We start from the raw sequence: 24704 nt of genomic DNA, 5'->3' as shown, positions 1-24704 counted from the left end.
CTCATTGTATACAATGGCAAAACAATTAGAAAATGTTAAGTAGGAAATTTTTTTTTTTTTGACAAAAAAAAATGTCAGGGGATAATTAGAAGAACGAAGTATAAATATCACCAATCTTAAACCACTTCAATACCATAATACTTACCACTTTTTTGCTGATACACTATGCTAATCCCATTTACATTAGATTAACCATTTTTTTCTTCAATTGAATTTTTTCTGAAGTAATTTAATTCCCTGTCAGATGAGTTATTCTGTTATTGCATAAAGTTTCCTGAATAGAATTAATATAACTTATAGATAACAATTAGGTAAAGCCAATGCAATTGTTTATAATATAACATTAAGCCTAGAGGTATCTATCAAAAGGAGTTGGCTACAGTGCTACGCGTAGCATAGAGGGTCTCCGTGCAACGGTTTAATATTTGAGTTTTCAAAATCCTAACGGTCGATCCGATCTGTTCAACATGATCTCCAGATGAATATGTATTTTCACACCAAATTTTACATTTTTTAGAATCTTTTTACTATTTTTTTAGATAGGCAGAACATCACTTGATGTAAATGGGTACAAAATTTTCAGATCAAGTGACTCTCTACCTATCTAAAAAAATAGTAAATTTTTTAAAAAAATAGTAAATTTTTTAAAAAAATATATATAATTTAGTTTGCAAGTACATATTCATATGGATATTATGTTGAACTGTTCAAATCAACTGTTAGAATTTTGAAAATGTAAATATTGAGCCGTTGCACGGAGGCCATCTATGTTACGCGTAGCATATTAGCATTTTCTCTATCGCGTAGCATAGAGAGTCTCCGTGCAACGGCTCAATATTTGAGTTTTCAAAATCCTAACAGTTGATCCGAACCGTTCAACATGATCTCTATATGAATATGAACATGATCTCTATATTTGAGTTTTACATTTTTTAGAATGTTTTTACTATTTTTTTAGATAGGTAAAACATCACTTGATCTGGAAATTATGTACCATTCAGATCAAGTGTTACTTTTTTTTACTATTTTTTTGCTATCGAGGAGTTGGCTACGTACAGTGCTACGCGTAGCATACACCCTCTTCCCTATCAAGGAGTTGGCCCTCTCATGCAGTTACCAATCTCAGCTGCATATACCCTAGGCCTCTTCCTCTCACTGAGCTTGTGCTCATAATATCACATACAAGTATCTATCAAAATATATCACTGTCTACGGCACATGCTCCGAACTTGTCCAGTGACTTGGCTAAATGAAATTTTAATGAATGGAAACATTTCTTTTGCGAAATCTTATGTTCCTTTCATTCTGAAAAATATGGATGATACCATTAACTAAATTGATAGGACATAACTAAAAATCATTGAGTGTTTCAGGTCCATATTGTAAACGAGAGGGAGAAAAAAGAATGGCAGCAGCGAAAAGGGAGCATGCATACATGCATTAACGCAAAAGTCGGGAATAAATCGAGTCACCATGCTTACAAACAACCTCAGTACCTCACGCATGCATGAGTTTGTTTTTACTTGATTAATTATTTGTAACAATGATGTTGCCATATTCAATCTATTGTTCTGACTAATTTGAGTACCAAAACATGCATTCTAAACCATCAAGTAGCGTCTATTACATTGAATATATATAGAAAGTGGTACTGTTGCGTTTCATTCTTATTTTGCAGAGAAATTGGCGAAATCATGGAAGTTTCTGACATTCTGAAATCATGACATGACCCGCATCATATCCGACGCGAGTCGCATCACACCCTGATGCTACCACAAGACACGAGGCGCATCAAGCAGGTCGCGTTGTCAACTCATGCGAGGCGCATCAGAAAGATTCCAACGTGAGTCGCATCACTCTTGACGCGACTCGCATCAAGGTTCCCCAGAGCAGAAAGCGGAGGCCCAATGAAGCCCAGTAAAGGCCCAAATTGGTGGGGACGTTTGGAGAAAGCTATATAAAGACCATCCTCTGCCACCACCAGGGGAGAAAATTGAAGAAGTTCAAACTACCTAGCTCTTTGGAGTGTCGTTCAAGAAAGGGAGCTGAGGAGAGAAGATTTGAAGATTCCTCATATATCTATTTCTTCATTCGGTTTTATCATAATTTCTTCTTTTATCTTTTTTCTTTATAATGCTTGAGTAGATCTTTCTTATTTCTAGGGTTGATGTAATCTGAAATTTTGTTTGTAATACATTGAAATTGAATTTGAGTTTTTATTGTGTTTATTTGCCTGAGTATTATTATTTCATTGCTTGATTGAGATTGTTTGAATGAATCATGATGTCTAATGTTGAATGTTTCTTGCATCTCTTCTAGTACCTTGACCTTGATGTTTCTTGCAATTAGATCAAGTATTTGAGGTATATCTTAGATCCGAAAGGTGAGATCAATAGTAACTGAGAGGTGAAATTTTCATCTATTGGGAGATAGTGGATACCTTTAGCAAAATTTTCATCTATTGAGAGATAGTGGATACCTTTAGCAAACCAGACAAATGACTTGCACTAAAAACTTTTATTCAATATTAATCATCATTTACAGGCTGATTTCCACTGTAAAATAACCTAAACCTTATTAGATGGGATTCCTATATCTAGACAATAACTGGGCTCCGGCCCAATGGTTCTACGCTAGCAGCATAATCCCGTGCCCACAAGTCAAAGTGTATTATTTCTTCAAGGGATGGATGCACCACTAGATCCTTCTGATGCGCGTTGCAAGTATGCTCAACAACTTTAAATATATCCAAGTAGCTAATCCTGAATAAGAAAAGGTACATAAAACATTTACAATTATAATTTTTGAGAAACTGAAAGAAAAACAAACCCATTATTCTGAATTTATTTTTTTGTTGTTGTTGAGAAAAATGTACTTTTCATTGATAAACAACTCGACAGCCTTCTCATTGGCAGCACTGAGAACTCCAGTCATGGTACCGCCTGCTCTACCAGCAGCATATGCTAAATCCATCGACGGATATTTAACATTATCTGGTGCTTTAAATGTTAATGAACCCAGCCTACGAAAATTAGAAGTGAAAATAAAAGGGAACCAATTTTGCATGTCAGACAAAAAAAGGAATTATGGATACTGTGAAAATTAAAATATTTTCCATTTTATTTTTTTGTTCTTATGCAAGGTGAGTAGGGGGGCAGGGAGGGAAATTTAGGAAATGAAGATGAAATTACTTGCAGAGGTCAAGTCTAGGCCAAGTGACCTCAGAGCAATAAATTCTCTCCGGCCAAGACATTGTGTACAGTATAGGTAGACGCATATCAGGCCACCCCAATTGTGCCAAAATAGAAGAATCCTGTAGAGAAAAATTACAAGTATCAGAACAATCAGTGCTTTTTATTAATCTATCTGTTCTTACTCTTAATGACATTACTATCAAGTAAAAAATGAAGGATACAATAATGAAAACTAACCTGTGTTTCGATCATAGAATGTATAATAGATTGTGGGTGAATAACAATCTCAATGTCATCATATTCGGCTCCAAATAAATAGTGTGCTTCGATCACCTCTAATCCCTACATAATTTGAAAAATAATAAAAAAACAACTATCTCAAAGGGCAGTTTAAGTAAATTTTAAGTAGATCAAACTAAAGAACAATAAGAAAGTAATACTTTGTTAAATAAGGTAGCAGAATCCACAGTGATTTTTTTGCCCATAGTCCAATTTGGATGCTTCAGAGCATCTGCAACTTTGACTTCTTTTAGCTTCTCCACCGGCCAATCTCTAGAAATGCAAAAGTCGGTTTTTGAGGGGATGATTTGTAAAATAGACAAGAAGTTTGTATACTTTTGTAAGAGATAGATAAAGACCTGAAAGCTCCTCCTGATGCTGTAAGAATTATTCTCCTGAGCGCTCCTTCTGGCAACCCTTGTATACACTACAGAGACAGGGAGCATGAGTGAGAGAGAATGTGTGTAATATCAGAGTTTCTAAAATTAAATAGTAAATTTCAGTGTTGTAAAAAACGTCCGTTTAGACTGATTAATCAGCCGATTAGTCGTTGGCAGTGACCAAGCCGTCATGGATTTTTCCGATTAATCGGCCGATTATTCCCGTTTAATCGCTTGACGGTACCCTATCCATCCGACGACCGCATACCGTTATTTACAACACTGGTAAATTTATAAGCTTCATGCTTTGCTAATTATAAATCAACCCTAAAAAACAAAATTAAGTTGAGAGGATGGTTGGTACAGTATTAGTGGACCACTGGTACCACCACCAAACTTTTGATCTTCAGCCAGATTAAGGAATAACAATTACAGATAGAGTGAGACCAAGCATTGTAAAATCCATGTCTAATTCCAGCTTTAAATCTTAAAACATTAATAAAAGTTGCTGCAAATGTTTCTTCTCTAAATTCAAACAAGTATTGCAAATTCCGGAAATTATATCTTGGGATACCAGGCCTTGCTCCTATAACGAAGGTTTTAGATTAAAAAAAAAAAATATATATATATATATATATATAAAGGAGTAACTAGGAGAATACCTGAAAAATAGCAGAATGCTCAGAATCAGCAGGTAGTATCTTGACTTTATGCTTATGTGCAAGAGGCAACACAAAGGGTCCTCCCGCAATAAGCGTCTCTTTATTCGCTAATGCTATATCCTTTCCCGCCTCTATTGCCGCCACTGTCGGCTAATATTTTATTAAAGACAGAAAAAAATAGTCAATTCACTTATTCCAGCTTCGATTTTTTGTAGTTACGACGTTTTTCATTGTACTATAGCAAAATGTCAAAGCATCATGTATACATCACTAATTTATGAATATCATGTATAACATTAGGAGGCATGAAAAATATTAAACACATTCCCTTTGTTTCCAATTTCATATAAACATGGGTTGATTCCAATTTAGAAAGGACAAAAGAGAGAACTTTTTGTGTGCTTCCAAAAAAAAAGGAGTGGGGAGGGGAGAAGAGAGATACTGTGTTAGAGAGGTATATGAGATGCTGTTCATTTTCCAGAGCTATGTTCATATAAAAAGTAACTAAAAGATAACCATATACCTTCAATCCAGCACAGCCTACTATCCCTGTAACTACCGTCACAGCATCTGGATGTCTGGCAACCTAAAAAAAATACAACTATAATAAATTAAAGTAAAAACAATAGAAAAATAAATATTAAATTTTAGAAAGAAAACTAACCTCCACGACACCTTGCTCACCAGGTATAATCTCGGGTTTCTCTTCACAATCAGCTAAGGCTTCTTTCAATTCATTTACTAACGACTCATTTCTCACAGCTACTAATTTAGGTTTGAACCTTTTCACCTGATCACACAAAAAAAGGAATAAATCAAACCTGTTCTTTCAAAATATCTTCATAGGAACAACTCTATTGTTATAAATTTTGACAACAAAAAATGAACCTGATCAGCTAGAAGTGTGACATTTGATCCAGCTGCAAGTGCAACTACTCTGAATTTATCTGGATTTTCAGCTACTATGTCCAGTGTCTGAAAATTTGAAATTTGGGATTGAAAAAAGAATTACAATCAAGGCTTTCAGTCTAAAAAAATTTAATTTTTTAAATGACTATAGTATCTTGATTTTTGCAAGTAGAATTTCTCAAAAAGGCAAGGGGTCTATAAGAAAAGTTTTAAGTTAAATTAAATTGTACTGGTAAGGAGTACCTGAGTGCCGATTGAGCCAGTGGACCCCACAATTGAAATGGGTTTGGGACCATCCCATGAGCTGCGACTCGGCTCTAGTACGGCCCGACCTGGCCAGGCTGGTGGTGGGGCTTGAACTGAACACACAATTCTCTTTGACACATATGCCCTTCTATCTCTTCTCCTCAAAGGAAAATCAACTGTAAATGAGAACAAAAGAAAAGAGGACAGTTATGTATTTGGGTTTAGCTTAGGGTTAAATGCATTGACTACTAATTAAGTTGAGAATCGTGACAACCATCACAAATATAGGTAGAATATAAATTACAACACTTTAGACATGATATATATGAAACAAATATCATGTATATAAAAAAATGATGAGATCAGGCGCATGGTTTACAGTACATAGAATGATTTGAACTTTTCAATGTCTTGAATTTAACAGCCTTAAAACAATATGACAAATTGCATGAAATATGAAAGGTATACTATCTGTATTTGAGAAATTTTGTAGGAATAATTGTATACTAATTGCATTTTCAGGGGATACCATTTCTTAGTGATTGTTGCTTCACTTATCAAGCACTAAATAGTAGTTCTGAGCTCAGAAAAAGCTTCCATGAAAATTTCGCACAACATTTTAAGTAGGAATTAAACAAAATCGAAACCTGAACAAAATAAAAAATAATTGGGAAGAAAAATAAAAAATAATTGGGAAGAAAAAGAAAACACCCAGTGAGAGCGGGAAAGAAGGTATTTTAAAAGAACTAAAACATTAAGCTGATTGAGCTTAATCAGCGAAGACAAAGGAATAAAGTTGTGCCATTAAGAAAAAAGAATTCGAGAAAGAAAACCTCTGATTTGACGAAAGGTGGAGGTTCTGTGTGAATCAAAGAAAGGAACAGCGCCAGCTCCGATCTCTCCAACAACTGAGAATTTGAGTGACATATCTCCTCTCCGCTGCTTGCAATACCAATTAAAAGTGACAAAGTGCAGAGAGAGAGAAAGCGAGGGAGCGAGCGAGCGAGAGGGAAAGAGAAAGAGAGGAGAGGAGGGGGGAGATAAGAGAGGGAGGCAGTGGAGAGCGCAACACTCTCATTCTAAATAGAAGAATGTTTTTTCGCATATAGCCCCATACAAAGTAGATATGTTATAAAAGTAGGTTAAAATAATTCAGAAAATTTTATTTTATGCTTTGTGCTTTTTAAGTTAATTATTAAATTTTTTAAAATAATTCATTTGAAAAATTATTACTTTATTAGAGATGAAAATTATTCGCAATTATAAATGTTAACCTGTATTAACATAGAGCACATACATAGAAACAAAATCATCTTTTAGTACTTCAGAGTATATTATAACACAGTATCTTAAATGTACACTAACAGAAAAATTATTTGTCAATAAAATAAATTATAACATCTCATGAGGCATGAATAATTTTTTTTTATCCTCTCTTGCAAAAACTTCCCGGGATATATTACAGTTGAACATCTAATACATAAGAGTTGGATCCTCAATACAGAAGCATCATTTTGCATAAAATAAGAAGTTGTAGGGATAAATATGTAAGTACGCATGCACATAAAATAGTCAATCAACTCAATAGTGGTCAAAGAAAAAAGGAACTTTTCTGGGGGTGGCCTTTTGGTCCATTACTAGCAACTCGCAAGTCCCAAATGCCACGTGGCACGACACTTGACTACATTTAATTATTTATACTTCTCCGGCATCCTTCAGACCTTCACCCAGACGACCAGAATTCGGATCACCCCAAGTACTTGGCTCAAGCAAATTACAAACGGACGGTCCAGGGCCGTTTTTTTAACTTGGCACGAATCTTAAAACATAGCCCCATGGTTTCTATTAGGGGTGGCAACGAGCTGTTAAAGAGCGAGCTAGGCCACACTCGTACTCGGCTTGTTAGTGTATCAAGCTGAGCGAGCGAGTTTAGATTTTAGGTCCCGAGCTAAAACTATTGCTCAAGATCGATTCGTGACTTGTCCGAGCGAGCCGAGCTAGCTCGTTATTAGCTTGGCAAATTTATAAATTTATATATTTTCTTTTCTGCTATATCTTAAATTTTCATAACACATCTTATCAATTATGGCTAAAACAAAATAATATTTATATGACTAATTACTGAGGAATGCTCTTAATTCAATTGTAATTAAGTAAATCAACTACTATAAATTAAGTTTACAGCTAAATTCATACAAATAAATTCACAGAATAAATTCATGCATACCAAATCAAATAAATTCATACAAATTAACTTAATTGCTTATAATTAATTTACACATATTCCATATAAAATTACCAATCAACTTAAATACAGTCCAAAATGCAATTGCCATAACACTGGCTATAACATCCATAGACCATAATATCCCCAATCTAAAGTGAACGGATCCGATTAAACTATTAAACTATGTATATTAAATAGCTCGTTAACGACCGAGCTGGCTTGTGCCGAGCCAGGCCAAACTCAAACTCATTAATTCTGGCTCGAGTATGTAGCGAGCGAGCTAATTTTAACTCGATCCACTAACGAACGAGCTGTTACCGATCGAGTCACGGGGTAATACCAAGCGAGCCACGAGCTTTTTTGCCAGTCCTAGTTTCTATAGATATTGGATTGACATTGGTCCGGCTAAAATTAATCTGAACCGTCTGTTTGTAATTTGCTTAAGTCAGGTGAGAGGATACGGATTCGGCTGAGATGACCCACCACATGTTGCAGCGAGTTACCGACATCACAAGGACCCTGCAATTATTGAGTGCGTATCCTCTGAGATATCTCATATTTTGCGTGACCGACGTGTCCGGTGCCTATTGGGTGACGTAGGGGGCCAGTATTATTTGACCTTTGAGATTCGTGTAAAACGTATTGAAACGGTTGAGATTTTTCAAAAAGTCACGCAAAATATGAGATATCTCAGAGGATGGGAATTCGCAATTATCTATCAATCAAAATTTAAAGCTTCTTGTGGGTCACCTCAGTCGGTGCAACACCAGTACACCACACGTGTTGTACTGCACATATGAATTTCATGGAATCATACACAATTTTTTAATTCCGTCTATTCATTGCAGTTTGTGACATAAATATAATTCTACTAATACTAATAATAAATTAATAATAATTGGATAAACTCTGACTTTGGTGTGCTTTTTGTGCAGAACTTCCCTCAATTAGTAGTCACGTCAGTTGGAAATGTATTATTTACTATGAAATTGTAAATAATTTATATATTTTAGTTGCCACATCGTTAGCACTTCTGATTAATTATCAAGTTATCTGCCAAAACACGCTTATTAAGAGACAGTAACAAATTAACAATGTAACAATTTCAATTTTAGTGTATTTATTTTGTACCAAAATATTATAAATTTATAATAAATGTATCAAATCCGGGATATCATTATAATGGTAACTACCAACTACCAACGGCGACTAATCAACTCTTTACTTTTCTTTCTTTGTTTGTTTGGTCAAGATTCAAATTTTAAAAAACAAGAAGCCCTGCTCTTTCAATTGATGCAAACACAAGGCGTGTAAAAGGGTTGAATTCTTGTTTTACACTTGCACTATATTTCTGTTATTTATCCAGAGGGATTTTTTTTTCAGAAGCCCCTGTATTATCCACAAATTATGGCAATGGATATTAAGCAAAACCCTGTGATTGGTGGAGAAAATTGAAGCAGTCTTTAACCAAACGTTAATTAAGAATTGGAAACATATATATATATATATATATATATATATATATATATATATATATATAGAGGTAGGCTAATAAACAATCGATTGTTCCTAGCCTCCCGTGCAACCAAGTCGTTTTTCAATTTTTAAAGCCCAAATGATCGATCCAAACCGTTAGATGTGATCTCCATATTAAAATGTGCTAGGAGACCAAATTTTACATTTTTTAGAATTTTTTTACTATTTATTAAGCCACTTTGAAAATCACTGATCCAACGGTAGCTTCTGATTTTACTGTTTGGTTAAGCCACCGTTGGATCAGCGATTTTCAAAGTGGCTTAATAAATAGTAAAAAAATTCCAAAAAATGTAAAATTTGGTCTCCTAGCACATTTTAATATAGAGATCACATCTAACGGCTTGGATCGATCATTTGGACTTTAAAAATCGGAAAATGACTTGGTTGCACGGGAGGCTAGGAACAATCGATTGTTTATTAGCCTACCTCTATATATATATATATATATATATATATATTTTTTCTTTCTACTAAGTACAAATTTTTAGTAAGTTAAAACAATTAATTGAGGGCCCTTGGAATTGTAAAGAAGGTAGACAACTTTCACAAAATTTTTAAAAAAAAATCCAGGGAGTTGTTTCACATTTGAAAATACATATTAAATAGCACTAGGAGAAGTCAATAGTCCTACTTGAAGAAAATAAATGTGATTAGCAATGTACTTTTAACCTTGTCAAACCGGAGTTGCTTTCGAACAACGGCATTTGAGAGTCAAAGACCCAATAATTGACCTTGCACTGTGTTTGTGCAAGGACTAAGGATCAAAGGATGTTTACCAGACAAAATCAAATGAGGAATAGCAACAATTAGTTAATCAATTATTGGGAATTTTTTTGATAAACCATAATTAAGAAAAAAAATTTTACTAACCCAGCATGATTATTTTTTTTTTTCAAAAACCAGAAGGACCGGAGGAGTCCTCCGGTCTCAAAATTTTCCTTTAATCAAGACCGGAGGAGCCCTCCGGTCTCTCATAATTTAAACCGGTTTGATTTATTACAATTGCATTATAATTCGGGTGGCACAGAGAATCCAAAAGTTTAAAATAATTCAAGACCGGATGGCCGGTCCGGTCTCTACCCAAAAAAAATTAAAGACCGGATGACCGGTCCGGTCTTAGCCTAAATAATTAATTTACAATTATATTGGTGTAGCACCGCACATAGCCTAAATAATTAATTCACATAGCCTAAATAATTAATTTACAATATAATTGGTGTAGCACCGCACCACAGATCAATAATTCAATAATGTGTCATATGTCTTCGCGGTCTATGTTAAATAACTGGTATTGTTCTGCTGAGTCAGGTGGTGCCGTGTTCAAATGAGCCCTGATTGACAGATCGAACTGGCTAGAGAGCAGACGAATGCCAACATATGTGTGTTTTCTTAGCTCATCAAAACTTGTTGAGTTAGTAACAGAAAATGTGCAGGTCGGTGTGTCTGAAATTTCGCATCTACGATAAACATTTATTATTACTCCAGACATTATCTGAAAAAAAAAATTAACAATCAATCATCGATATCATTTTTAATTTTAAGACTACTGCATACATACTGTAAAACAGACTTCTCGACACTATAATACTTTAAAACCTAAACATATAAATAATATAAAAAAAGATTCTAAAATTTTTTATTTCGCAATTTTACAGAGTGATCAAATCCATACTTTAACACTACTACATACAAATTGTAAACAAAACTCATCGACACTGTAAAACCTAACATATCAAATCCATGCCATCCAAAGCGATTAAATTTAGCCATTTTAGTAACTAATTTTTAATTTTACAACCTTATAACTACTGTAATTGAAAAAAAAACTTACTACAATCTTTAGATGAAAGCTACCAACATAGAAGAGGCCAATCTGTAACAACACAATATTTCAGTGGAGCTTGATTATCAGCTTAAAATGACGGAGAAGAAAAAATTTACAAGATTAAGTTTTCTGAATTTATGTTAGACTGAGGGGAGAGAAGATGATTTATAGAAAAAAGAAAAGAGAAAAAAACGTGGCTGCACAGTCACCGCACCGACGCACCCAAAAAGGATAAAAATTGGTGAGACCGGAACCTCCAGGTCTTGAAAAAAAAAAGTGAAAAAAAAAAATGAGTCGCTGCACAGTCCGCCGCACCATCAATTAAAAAAATGTGACAAATTGTTAAGACCGGAGGGCTCATCCGGTCTTGAGGAAAGGAAAAATTTGAGACCGGAGGGCTCCTCCGGTCCTTCTGGTTTTTGAAAAAAAAAAAGCAATCATGCTGGATTAGTAAAAATCATTTTTTTAATTATGGTTTATCAAAAAAATTCAATTATTGGCGTGCTTATCCCCTGCTGCTTTATGAGTATAAGATATTAAGACGATCTCTCTTGAATCATTTTTAACGGTCAGCTGCTGGGAAAAATCTGCATTTGGTCTAGACATATGGCTCCTATGTGAAAAGTCTTGGATTTGAAACCTACAAAGTAGATAAATCTTCTATAATATATAAAAATTTGAAAGTGTGTTATATGGCTTGACCTCTAACCCATAATTTAAAAAAAAAAAAAAAAAACGATCAGGTGCTGCCGTGCTGGTGTGGTCATTGATTGCTTTTTCAACGAACCGATAAATTTTGAATTAAATAGCTTGGTTTTTGGGTATACAAGGTTCGGTTAGGTTGAATTTTAAATTAATTTTTTTTATAGTTAGTTCGGTTTAATCTCTCTTATTTCAGTTCAATCAAACAAAACAAAATTTACTCCATATTTACTTGAAAACTACTTCGATTTATATTTAGTTTGATTTAATTTCTCTTATTTGGTTCAACCAAACAAATCGGAATTTACTTCATATTTACTTGAATTACTTCAATTTTTTATACTTGGTTAGGTTTAATATCTCTTATTTTGGTTCAATTGATATATATCTTAATATTTATTTGTATAATTATTAAATGTATTTGTTTGTATAATTATTAAATGTATTTGTGTATTTATTGAGTTTGAATATTTTGAAATTTAATCTCTCTTATTTCAATCAATCAAACAAACCAAATTTTCCTTTGTTTTTTTTTTGTTCGGTTATTATTTGATTGACCAGTTAATTCCGTTAAAATTTTGAAAAACGAATAATTTTTTATTTTGATTATTATAATTTAGTTTTGATCCAACCAACCGTTTGAACACTAGTCAGCTGGGCATATGTCCTCGTTCTATTCAAATCAGTGCTGATTTAGGCCGCTAAACATTACAAAATCTACGCACAACATTCTACCATTCCTTGCAAATTGATTTAATGTTATTTTTGTTTTTCCCTATTTGGTTGTGGCCTAAAGGGTGGAATAAAGAGTTTAGACCTCGTTATTCTATCAAACGTGTCTTAATTGAGCCGGACTAAGATGGCATAAGTATCTTATTATTAATATATAATTATATAATTAATATTTTATATTGTTAATATATTAAATAATTATTTTAATAAGATTATATAATTAGTATCTTTTTATTAATAATTATTATTAATTTATAATTATATAATTAGTATTTTATTATTAATATTTTATATTATTAATATATTAAATAAATTTTATAATAATATATAATATATTACAGTTATTATTAATATATTAATATTATATAATTAATATCTTATTATAAATAATTAACCAATTTAGGCTTTCAAAACTTTAGTCCTCCGCCAACTCTAACCAAACAAGGAATAGTTTAAGCTATGATTTAACTTTAGGCCTCAACCAAACGTGAATAATTTAGACCGGTCTAAGTTGGAATAACCAATTTAGGCCTCCTTAGCTTTATGTCACAACCAAACATGGGGTATATGTCTACAAAACTTCTTCTATTCTGGCCGATTTTTTTATTAATCGAAAATAAAATTAAAAATATATCGCGAATGGGGATTATTTTACTGGAAAATTGAAATATAGAAAAAACGAGATTGATTATCTCGTCATCGGGCAGTACAAAATTTCTCGTCCAGATTAATGGCCCGCTAATCTATATCCTTAAGGTTTGTTTTCATATAAGTAGGAAAAACAAAAAATCCTGGACAGGATCCATCCAGCACTTTTGCAGTATTTTCTTTTTGAACTTTGTTTTCATATAAGAGAATGAAAAAAAAAACTAAAAAAGAAATTGCTACAATTAATGACAGACAAGATGGTTTATCCTGTCCTTTTTTTTAAAATTAGATCGCTAGTTAGGATAAGATTAACATGACGAGATGCTTTATCCCGTCCACCTACAGTGTCAGACGGGATAAACCATCCTATTTTTCCTATATTTTGATTTTTTAGCAAAATGATCTCCTTTAGTGATATTTTTTTATTTTATTTTCGATTTATAAAAAATTGTCTATTATGATGCCCAACTTTTTAGACAATGAATACGGTTTAGATTGGGTGGAGATATTTTCATACTCATATCCAGGAAAATGCTAATATGCTACGCGTAGCATAGAGGGCCTCCAAGCAACTGCTTAATATTTGAGTTTTCAAAATCCTAACGGTCGATCCGAACCGTTCAATATGATCTCCATATAAATATGTACTTGCAAACCAAATTTTACATTTTTTTTTTTTAAATTTACTATTTTTTAGATAGGTAGAAAATCCTTTGATCTGAAAATTTTGTACCATTTAGATCAAGTGATTTTCTACCTATCTAAAAAAATAGTACAAAAATTCTAAAAAATGTAAAATTTGGTTTGCAAGTACATATTCATATGGAGATCATGTTGAACAATTTGGATCGACTGTTAAGATTTTGAAAACTCAAATATTGAGCCATTGCACGGAGGCCCTCTATGCTACGCGTAACATCGTAGCCAACTCCCTCATATCCATACAAATTAATTTTACTTATATTCTAATTATATCTATTAAATATTAGCTTACTCATACTCTTTCAACAAAACAAATAACGATAATTATTAAATAAATTAATAGCATATAATTTAATTAAAAAATATATCAAATAAATATATAAATAAAATAGTCATGTATCTAATATCACTAAATATGAAAAATTATAATTTTTATTCCATTATTTAAAAAACATAAATTATAATTAAATAAAAAATAAAATATTGTATAAATCAATATTATCATATATTATTAATAAACTATATAAAATATTAAAAAATCAATTTTATCATAAAAATATAAAATATAAATTAAATCAACCAAATCATAATAATAAAATTACAGAGTTATATTTAGAAATAAAAAATTATCATATATAATTATCATATTTATTAATTATGTTATTTTTATAACGAATACGAAATATCTCTCATCCATATTTTCATTCAATAAAATAACAAAAAAAATTAACTCTAAGTACCATCCCTTATTCTTCAAAATATCAGATTTAGCACAAGTTACACATTTTTTTTTTTTTTGAGGGGAAGCACAAGTTACACATGATTTGCCTCAACTGCATCCACATTTTCTTCCTCCACAATTTCTCAACCCCGTCACAATCAGGTTTGACTGCCACGTCATCAGTACCCCGTCCAAGATCGGACTGCTCTTCGGATTGGGGTGGCGGGTTGCTGCTGTGGCCTCAGGCATGGCGACAGGTGGCGGATGAGGTGGCATCCACCTGCGCTGCTGAACCAACTGGGTCTGACTGGACCCTTCATCATTCCCCGCCGAACTATATATGGGAATATATTGCTTTGACTCGTCAGACTCGGGTCCCGCCTCGCCTATTTTGACGACCGACTTTTTGCGCCACCTTGACTGATCTTAATTAGTGCCATTAAGATTTAAGAGGGTATGATGATGTGGCGGCGTATGCGGATTCTTGACATCTTTGATCTAAGGTTTTGAACCGTCATCGCTCGAATGCGACTGGGCATATTATTTATTAGGTCTATGCCGTGGTTTTGGATCTAAGGTTCCATTTTAAGAGGTCTATGCTGTGATTTTAATTTTGAAGTGGCTCATAACACATTAGTTTGAAATTGTGAATTCATAAAAGGTAAAAAGAAACAGTGTAAATTTTATTTTGCGAGAAGAAAACTAATGTATAAATTACTGGTATAACTAGGACTGTCAAAACAAATTGTAATTCGTAATTCGATTGACTTCGATTCAAAAAATGCATAGTTTGCAATTAATTTGATTCAAAATTAGTTCGATTCAAATCTTATTCAAACTCAAACTAGAGTGAATTCAATTCGGTTTGATTCGTTGACATCCCTAGCATGATATGCATTCATCAATTAAAAGGACGTCTAATGAACTCTCTCATAGTGGCTATTTTTCTTTTCTTTTCTTTTTTTCCTATTTTTGGGCATGCAAGTGTTCTCTAGAACTACTGAACTAAATTATTAGGCGTAGCATTTGTAATTAGTTTTTGAAGTAACTGTAAGCATAGTTAGTTAGATTTCTGTTAGTCAGTTATTCGTTGCTCTTGTGACAGGGGTCACCCTAATTTCTCCCCCTATTTTCCCTACTCCAGGCCGAGGCTATGGTAATTCAGGCCCAAATTAAAGAGAAAAACTGTACAAAAGATAAAAAATTAATATATATAAAAAGAAATAAATCTTAGTTGCAGGAGCTTTTTTTCAGTCGTCTGTTGTACAATTATTAGTAAAAAAAACAAAAGTTTTTGTTATATTTTGTAATTGATTAATCATGTCAAGTGATAAGGATCATTTGCCAATATACACCATATTATTTTTCGAAGGTTAATATATATCTTATATTCAAAATCAAACAATTTGAATGTGTTCTAGCATTGCTTATCATGCAAGTGCAAAATTACCAGGGTCAATGCATTTTTTTTTTTTAAAATCAAATCAATTGAAATTTTCAATGGTCAATAGTTCAACACCTAAAAGGTTAAAAAAGCTCGAAAAGAAATTAGCATACCTCCATATATGATTTATAATTTATGGTTCAGTTGATCCACGGGCAGATGAAGGCCTCCATGTTTACCAAAACATCCATGAGGCGGGACCTGAGTCGGGTGTTTGAATTGCAAGTAAAAGGTGTTTGAATCTGATCTTTATCTACCAATTTTTTTTTTCTAAACAAGAAAAAAGAACACACGAACATATATTCTTACCATCATCGCTTTACCAATTACTTGGAACTATTGTGAAACTAAACTACAGTGAAAGTGTCTAGGGAAGAAACTACTTGGATGCATTCTCCATTTTTCGTGTAAACTTCCAAGCCTCCGACCTCGTTTTGATGAATAAAACTGGGTCGATGTGAGCATCAAAAGAAACTTTAGCCTCCTCTATTGGAAGACCACCATAGGTTGAGACGCGCACTCCATAAGTTAGTGATTCAAGGTGAGAGTTGCAGTATTTTTCAATGCCCAGGCTCTGAAATATCATCCTTTCAACAATTTATTCCAGAATGCGGGCTTTTTGCGCATATGTCGTAACAGTGTTGCTGGCACAAGTTCATTCAAGTTATTAGAATACACAGGAACTGAATCAGATTAATTAATTAAACTTATACCTGGCCCAATTAATAGTTAATCACAATTTTAGTTTTCTTATAAGCAGCCATAGTTTCTGTATCCAATTAAAATCATACCCCTTCTAAACTCCAGGAAATACAAGATTCTTATTTTTCTACTAAAGAAAACTAGAAGTTCGGACTTCCAATTTATGTAATATCACATCATATTAAACTATTAAATAAATAAATTCGTGTTTATGGACTTCGAAGTTCTAACTCAAATCTTAATTACTTGTACGATACTGCACCAAATTAAATCCTTACCAGAACTTTTGGTTGCCTTCCGAGTTCTGGCCAGATCTTCCGAGCAAATATTTCGACAATCTCTGGGTTGGATGCATCCCGTACATTAATTCTCTCATAGGCCACATCTGTTAATAGCTCGTGAGCCAAATACGAATATTTTGATTCCTTGATCAGCTGCTTTACCTCGAGTGGCAGTGCAAATATCTTCGGCATGATCGATTGGAACAAGACCTCTGGCCGGACTCCGTCATATACCACATCGAAACAGTCATAACTCTGTAAAACAGCCAAGGCTTGGGTCCGGGCTGTTTCCCAGTTAAATCCAACCCTTTGAAATTGATTTTGGGAAGTTGGGAGTTTCTGATGAGAACACATTAGCTTTAATTGCATTTGTATATTTGATCAATTTAGATTTGATGTGGGTTTGTTTCTCTGCTAGCAATGCCTTAAATACACTACAAGAGTGCGTGAGTTTTCAACTTGACATAATTCATAAGAAAAAAGAAATGACATGCGTGAGACTAGTACTGAGATATATTAATAAAGAAAATCAACTAGCTAGGTGATGCGTGTCCATAGACTCATAGTCGGCCACCTCTGTCGATGAAAAACCACACGTAGTGAACTGCATATATGAATCCAATCCTATTCAACTTTCCAAATTCCGTCAAGCAAAATCCAACTGATTGTTGGAGAAAAATAATTTACCAGGCTAAAATGAGAAATAGCAACAATTATTTAAGAGTGTTAATCGCAATAAATATATATAAATAAATATCCACGAATATTCTTTCCTGATAAATTAAAGTCCGTCACATGTTAATGCAGATCACCTCCAATACAAAATCCATTAATTTAGACGATCAAGATCTGAATCCATTTTTAAAGTTCAGCTGGGCTGAGCATCTGGCACTCGTTCTATTCAATCAGTGCTCATCTACGCTGCTAAACATCACAAAATCTACGCACAACATTCTACCATTACATACAAACCAAGTTATGGAAATTTGACAAGCTCCTCTCAACATGTGCCTCAATCCGAACCTCAATTTGCTAAATTAATAAAAATCTAGAATATTATTGTAAAATTATTTAAAATCTACAAAATAATTATGTTATTTTCTGTTTCCATATATGGTGTCCTGCTTTGTTGTTGAATATAATTTGCACCTCTCCTAATATTTCCCTTTGCTCTCTTAACCTCACCAAACCATGTCATCGAACTACATGCGCCTGAAATAAAGACGATATTGCAGATATGTAAATCTTTACCCTCTTATTTTCCACAATTCCTTTCATGTAATAAAAAACAAGTCCCCCTCCCTTGTGTTTCTCATATAATTTTTCTTTTCTTAGGTTTCTTATTCAGAATATAACAGATCAAAATTAACCTAAGTAGCATCACTTGTTCTTCGAAAGCTCAAGACATGAGCACAAGTTACACATGATTTGCCTCAACTGCATCCGCATTTCCTTCCTGCACAATCTCAACCCCATTACTGGGGCCCGCCACTGCCTCAAAAGCTCCAGCTCCTTCGCCACTGGGACCCACCTCATCAGGTTTGACCGCCGCGTCATTAGTTTTGACTGATGTGTCACCATCAGCACCCTCGTCCAAGATCGGATTGCTCTTCAGCTTGGGGTGGCGGATTGCAGCCGTGGCCTCAGGCATGGCAACAGGCGGTGGCTGAGGTGGCACCCACCTGCGCTGCGGAACCTGGGTCTGGCTGGACCCCGCATCATTTCCTGCCGAACTATATGAGAATTGCTTGGACTCGTCAGACTCAGGTCCTGTCTCGGCTATTTTGACGGCTGACTTTTTGCGCCACCATGGCTCTGACGAGGAGTCTGCAGCTGTACTGATCTTGGTGCCATTAAGAGGGTATGATGATGTGGCAGCATATGTGGATTCTTGGATCTCGGGATTTGAACCGTCATCGCTCGAATGCGATTGGGCATACGTGTAAGTTGGTCTCAGATTCGACGCTGGTGGGGCCGTCTCCCATGGCTAGTTCAACACGATGAAATAAACAATTATATGCAAGCATGATATGTATCAATTACAAGGACATCTAATGAACTCTCTCAAAGTATCAATTAGTGGGTACCTACTAATAGTGTATTTTTTTTCCTTTTATTTTTCCTATTTTTTTGGATGCACGTGTTCATGCCAACATTCTGTCTGGTACTACCGAACTAAATGCACTCTCATCTCCAAAAGAGGGAAAAAAAACTGCCCAAAAGATAGAAATTAATAAATAAAAAAAGGAATAAACCTTAGTTGCAGGAGCCTTTTCACTCCCGTGTGGTCCCATAGACATCATCTGTGTACAACCAGTAGTAAAAAAATGAAAGATCTTATTATATTTTGTAATTAATTACACATGTGAAGTGATAAAAATCACTTGCCAATAGATAAGAACTATAATAATTTTGACCACCAACATATATAGATCCTTGTTCAAAGGTTTATATATATCTTATATTCAAAATCAAACAATTTGAATGTGATCTAGCATTGCATATAATTTTTCTTTTTTAGTGGAAGCTTGTAGGCATGCAAGTGCAAAATTACCAGGTTCGATACATTTTCTTTTATCAAGTCATTGAAATTTTCAGTGGCAAGAGTTCAACACCTAAAAAATAAAAAATGAGTGTTGTGCAAAGAGAAATCAGAATACCTCCATATATGATTTATAGTTTACAGGATCAGTCGATCCAGGGGCAGATGAAGGCCTTCCTGTTTATGAAAAAATTCACAAAACAACGCTCAATCTATGTCCATAAAATAATTGAAGTTGCTACTTTAAAAATGAGAGAGAGAGAGAGAGAGAGAGACCATAATCAGCAGTCGCTGTACCATTTGTGTTGACAGGCTGAAAAAGACGAAATGGGACAAAATCAGCACACAAAAATTGTGACAATGACACGCAAATCAAATAAAATTTGCAAATCAAGTTATCAAACCTGAGCTCCCCATACATTGCTAACTGGTCCTGATTCAAACAAAGAAATATCAAATAAGTCAAACCATGTCCGCAAAAGCATATTTGAAAATATAACCTTGACAGATTAAAATTAAAACTCGATCGATACTAACCATTTCTTGTGGCGGAGTGGTTGAATTGGTCTTCTAATACTCCATTTTCTTTTTTATTTTCAAGTTTTTTAATGGCCTCTCCCATTGATTTCATTTCCTTCACTTGCACATCAAGAGCCCTCATAAACGCCTCAAAGTAGCCTTTCTCTGAAAAGGTAAAACAAGGGAGCATTCATTGTAAAAGTCATCCTACAAAATAAATTTTATGCAATGATAGTATCATAATAATACATCCACAGGATGTTAAAATCAGGCAACTGAAAAAAGGTGAGGCCATGGTAATATGCATATTATAGCAGCCCGTACTATGGACTCGCATCTCTGTTTTCAAAATCCAAACATTTGATCCGAACCGTTCATCATGTTCTTCATATAAATCTACTTACAGATCAAATTTTACATTTTTTATATTTTTTACTACTTTTTTATAGGTAGAATATCACTTGATTTGAAAATTCTGGACCATCCAAAACAGTGATTTTCCACCTATCTAAAAAATAATAAAAAAATCTAAGAAATGTAAAATTTTGATCTGCAAGTACATTTTCATATGGAGATCATGTTTAACGGTTTGGATGAATTATCTGAACTTTGAAAATAGATATATGGATCCATAGTACAGGTCGATCCGTAATATGCATATTACCATAGTCTCACTCATTGAAAAATTCAACTCCTTTGATGAGCTTTGAAGCATGCACCAATTCCTGTGATTTTATACATACATACATACATACAAGTTATATCAATTTTGTAGATCACACTTGGAATGTTGTATTTCAAAACTGAATCTCGGTTGATAACCACAGTGAATACTCTCCCAGTAATTCAGTTAAGCACAAAGTTCAAATTAACTTTCTCCATCTTCAACTTTTTAGTGATCAATTTCTTAAATGAATAACTAGGAAAATAAATACGAAGTAAAGGTGGAACAAAACCTTCATTTCTGGATGAGAGCAAGTCTTGACTAGTCTTCGCCACCAGAGCGGCCGCAGAGGCGGCGGCTTTGGCAGCCTCGGCTGCCTCCTCTGCAACTTTTGAGCTTTGCTTCTCTTCTTTCTCAACTTCTTCTTCTTCTCTTTCTGATACTACCTTTTTTATCCAGGCTTTTATTCTCGGTACAACAACTCTCTGCAACACAATTCAAAATACAGAATTGCAAAATTAATTTGATTCTATAGTAAAATTGGGTAGTGAAAACAATAATGAAACTTTACCTTAAAAAAGACGACGGTACCAGTTCCACCAGCAGCAAGGATACCAGTAGCCAGAACTATGTGGTACCAATTAATCGTTCTCTTTACAACAGCTGGTACCATCGCCGTGGTCGGTTGTGCTGCCGGAGTTAGCGCAGCTGTTGCTGGATTCGGCGGGGCCACCACTAAAATTAACAGCCAATCAAATTTTTAGTCTCTTATGCCAAAAGAAACAGCTGTTTACTCTCCTTGCATTTTTTACATTTATAAACATTTATCAATACCTTGAGTTGAGACAGGAGATTCAGCACTGGTACCACTTGTTGGTGATGAGTCCTGTACAGATTTAATTAGTTATCATAATCCATGCATTAAAAAAGAAGTTACTTTATTAATTGATGATTGCATAGACACATATCCTATTACTATGAATTAAAAGAAAAAGAACTTCAACATACAAAGTGTTGAATATTTATTATCATAAATGGGGTCTTAGGGTAAATTCACATACTTATCGGGTCATACTGAAAATTTACAATTGGAAAACTTACGGGTACACGGCGAAAGGCTTCGTCAACCTCTTCTTTTGTTAAACCTTTCTTCTCAAGGAAAGAACGGCGATAAACCACGGGAGAACCCTTTACTCTTGGATGAGAAAGAAACCTAACCGCATTCTGCACCTGGTCCTCCCTTATCGGAGCTGGGTCCACAAATGCGGGTTTTTCTGGTGCCGGGTTGATTGCCTCTTCCATTGCATCAGTTTTCTCCCCTTCTGTACCTATCAGTAGGAACTATTTGGGTTAAAATGGTAAAAATCAAGGAAAAAGTTCCTTTCTTTATTGGTCAACACTGGTACACCACTAAATCGGTACAAACTGATTGGTACTTTAATATGCCATGCGGTACCATATCGGGTGCATTCCCAATACCGATTCGAGTAAAAGAATACTGTTTAGGGTAAACAGAGGTGTTCTCAGCCGCAATAGGCCTCAATCAATTTTTAATTTCTTATAACGAAAACACAAAAATTGGGATGAAAAGCGAATTTCGAACCTGGGATTTGTTGATTCTGAGGCGGAGAAGGGGTTGTTTTAGTCGCCATGATTTGCGACAAGTGAATTTCCCTCGATTGCTCGGCCAATTTTATTGTTTATTTTATCTTCTTTTTCTCTTTTCAAGTGGAACGGAGAAAGGAAGACTATACAAGACTCGCTAATCAGACCGAATTTCTTCTGTTCAATTTCCACCAGTTCCCAAAAAACTGGATATATCCATTTATTTAGTGCTTACAAAAAAATATATATCAATAATTAGTTATCTCTCAAAAAAATACATACCACAACTAGGGGTGGCAACGAACCGAACCGAACCGAACTTACCTTAGGTTTGAGTTTGGTTTGAATTAATTTCGAACCGAACCTAGTTTGATTCGTTTCGAACCGAACCCATTTCGAATCGAATTAATTGCGAACTACACATTTTTCGAATCAAACCCGAATCGAATCACGAACTAAATTATTTTTTAGCAGCCCTAGTTATACCTGTAGTTTATACATTAATTTTTTCTCGCAGGACAAAATTCACATGGCTTCCTTTTACCGGTATGAACTATGAAATAAGTGTTTTTAAGTTGAAAAATTGTTCATGAAAAAATACATCAGAGACGGCTTTCCTGGTATGAACTACGAGAGACGACCGAAAAGAGAGGAGAGACAGTCATCTAGGCCGGAGAGAGGAGTGACAGCCGGAGAGACAGCCAGTCGCCGAGAGTGTCGGTTAGATTTTAGAGCTAGAGGGAGAGTGAGTTAGGGAGAGGTGGAGAGAGAACTAGGTTATTGAGATTTGAGAACGAGGGAGTGTCGGCTAAGTTAAATTATGACTCTCTATCTTGAATTTTAATTTCATCAGGTAAATGGATGGCCGGTGATTTTATGAGATTCGAACCACAAAAAAATCACGAACCTATTTCGATCGAACCAGGCTAGATTTGAGTTTGGTTTGAATTAATTCCGAACCGAACCTGGTTTGGTTCGTTTCAATTCGAACCTATTTCGAATCGAATTAAACTCAAATTAAACTCGAATCAAACCCGAATCAAACCCGAATCGAATCACGAACCTCGAATTTTTTTGCCAGCCCTAACCATAACTGACGAAACCCGTAATATAAGTATTTTTTATGTTTTATTCAAATAAAATAAAATATCACGCCTTTACTAAAATAGTGATGGGTAGTTGGGTACCTAAGCTTTATGGAACGGAGAAAAAGAGAATATCTTTCTACTTATTTTGCGCTATTGGTACACCGCCAATGTCCCCCGTCAGTGACCCCCTGGTTTTGTCAGGCACATAATTTGTCTTTTTTTTCAATATTTTCCAAGAAAGCAATCCAATTAAGTTGTCAATTTAACTGATCTGTAGAGATATACTTTAAACTTTACTATTTTGTATCTAAAAAGACAAATTTGGAGTAATATGTATTTAAAAAAAGAAAACCAATTTAATTGATTTGGTAGCTTTGATTCTCATCACATAAGAAATTTTTTTACATTCTATTCTTATTAACTTTAAAATCCTCATTCTATTGAGGAAACAACTTTATAACGAATGTCAAAATTAGTACATGGTTAAATTGAAATTATGAAATTGTAAAAGAACTAAGGATCCAAAAACATTCTGATAGATGTACATTTTAGTCTAAAAATAATAATAATTTTTCACAACAATTCAGTCATCTATTTTTTATCAACTGTAGTGTCATTAACAAATTTCAACTTGAATCATAGTTTAAGAATAGTGTTACATTATTTCTATAATATTTGAAAAGTATAACATCACTAATGTTATTTTGTTATTTTAGAAAAATAATCTTGTCATCATCTTCTCTCCACAGGCTCAAATATACAAATATTTTTCTATATGCATCAAGTAGTATATTGTATATAGAGTATTATTTATAACTTCCACTGAGTAGAATACATTGCAAAATCAATCTGTGTGTACCCCTAAGAAAATTGAATGAGAAGATAGGGATCTGTGAAACACTGATAGGAAAACTACAGGAGTGATGGTCGTGGATTTGTTTTTCCGAGTGAACAACTTTTTTCTTTTGGAAGTGTTGCAACTGCACCATTTTTAAAACAATGTGATAAGGATCGCCAATCACCGTACCAATAACTTCAATTTATTATAATACATTCTTTAAAGAGGAGGCACCAAGTTACAACAATTTTTTGAGTT

General features: G+C 34.1%; 2 protein-coding genes across 3 annotated transcripts; both read right to left on the bottom strand.

Moving 5' to 3' along the window:
* Positions 1 to 2495: 2495 nt before the first annotated feature.
* DXR (1-deoxy-D-xylulose 5-phosphate reductoisomerase) lies at positions 2496 to 6744 on the bottom strand. Its single transcript, XM_078318137.1, has 12 exons — positions 6504 to 6744; positions 5668 to 5846; positions 5404 to 5490; positions 5180 to 5305; positions 5039 to 5101; positions 4516 to 4665; positions 3833 to 3900; positions 3635 to 3746; positions 3432 to 3536; positions 3192 to 3313; positions 2876 to 3022; positions 2496 to 2762 (listed from the first exon to the last, which is right to left on the bottom strand). Exons 1-12 carry the CDS (start codon positions 6595 to 6597, stop codon positions 2597 to 2599), a joined length of 1419 nt encoding a protein of 472 aa, XP_078174263.1. The 5' UTR covers positions 6598 to 6744; the 3' UTR covers positions 2496 to 2596.
* An 11675-nt stretch (positions 6745 to 18419) lies between these two features.
* Positions 18420 to 22745, bottom strand: LOC144568170 (peroxisomal membrane protein PEX14-like). Of its 2 annotated transcripts, none has more exons than XM_078318424.1 (11): positions 22519 to 22745; positions 22017 to 22243; positions 21750 to 21801; positions 21487 to 21650; positions 21208 to 21400; positions 20270 to 20416; positions 20137 to 20165; positions 20009 to 20045; positions 19851 to 19909; positions 19446 to 19493; positions 18420 to 19177 (listed from the first exon to the last, which is right to left on the bottom strand). In XM_078318424.1, exons 1-11 carry the CDS (start codon positions 22565 to 22567, stop codon positions 18608 to 18610), a joined length of 1575 nt encoding a protein of 524 aa, XP_078174550.1. In that variant the 5' UTR covers positions 22568 to 22745; the 3' UTR covers positions 18420 to 18607. The 2 variants fall into 2 exon arrangements, with proteins under 2 accessions (XP_078174550.1, XP_078174551.1); XM_078318425.1 differs by having other exon boundaries at positions 22017 to 22237; positions 22519 to 22721.
* Between the last annotated feature and the right edge of the window lie 1959 nt (positions 22746 to 24704).

Source organism: Carex rostrata, chromosome 17 (assembly GCF_964058835.1).
Source record: "Carex rostrata chromosome 17, lpCarRost1.2, whole genome shotgun sequence".
Taxonomy (NCBI): domain Eukaryota; kingdom Viridiplantae; phylum Streptophyta; class Magnoliopsida; order Poales; family Cyperaceae; genus Carex; species Carex rostrata.
The sequence above is the reverse complement of the archived record's forward strand: the minus strand, read 5'-3'. Positions and strand labels throughout refer to the sequence as shown.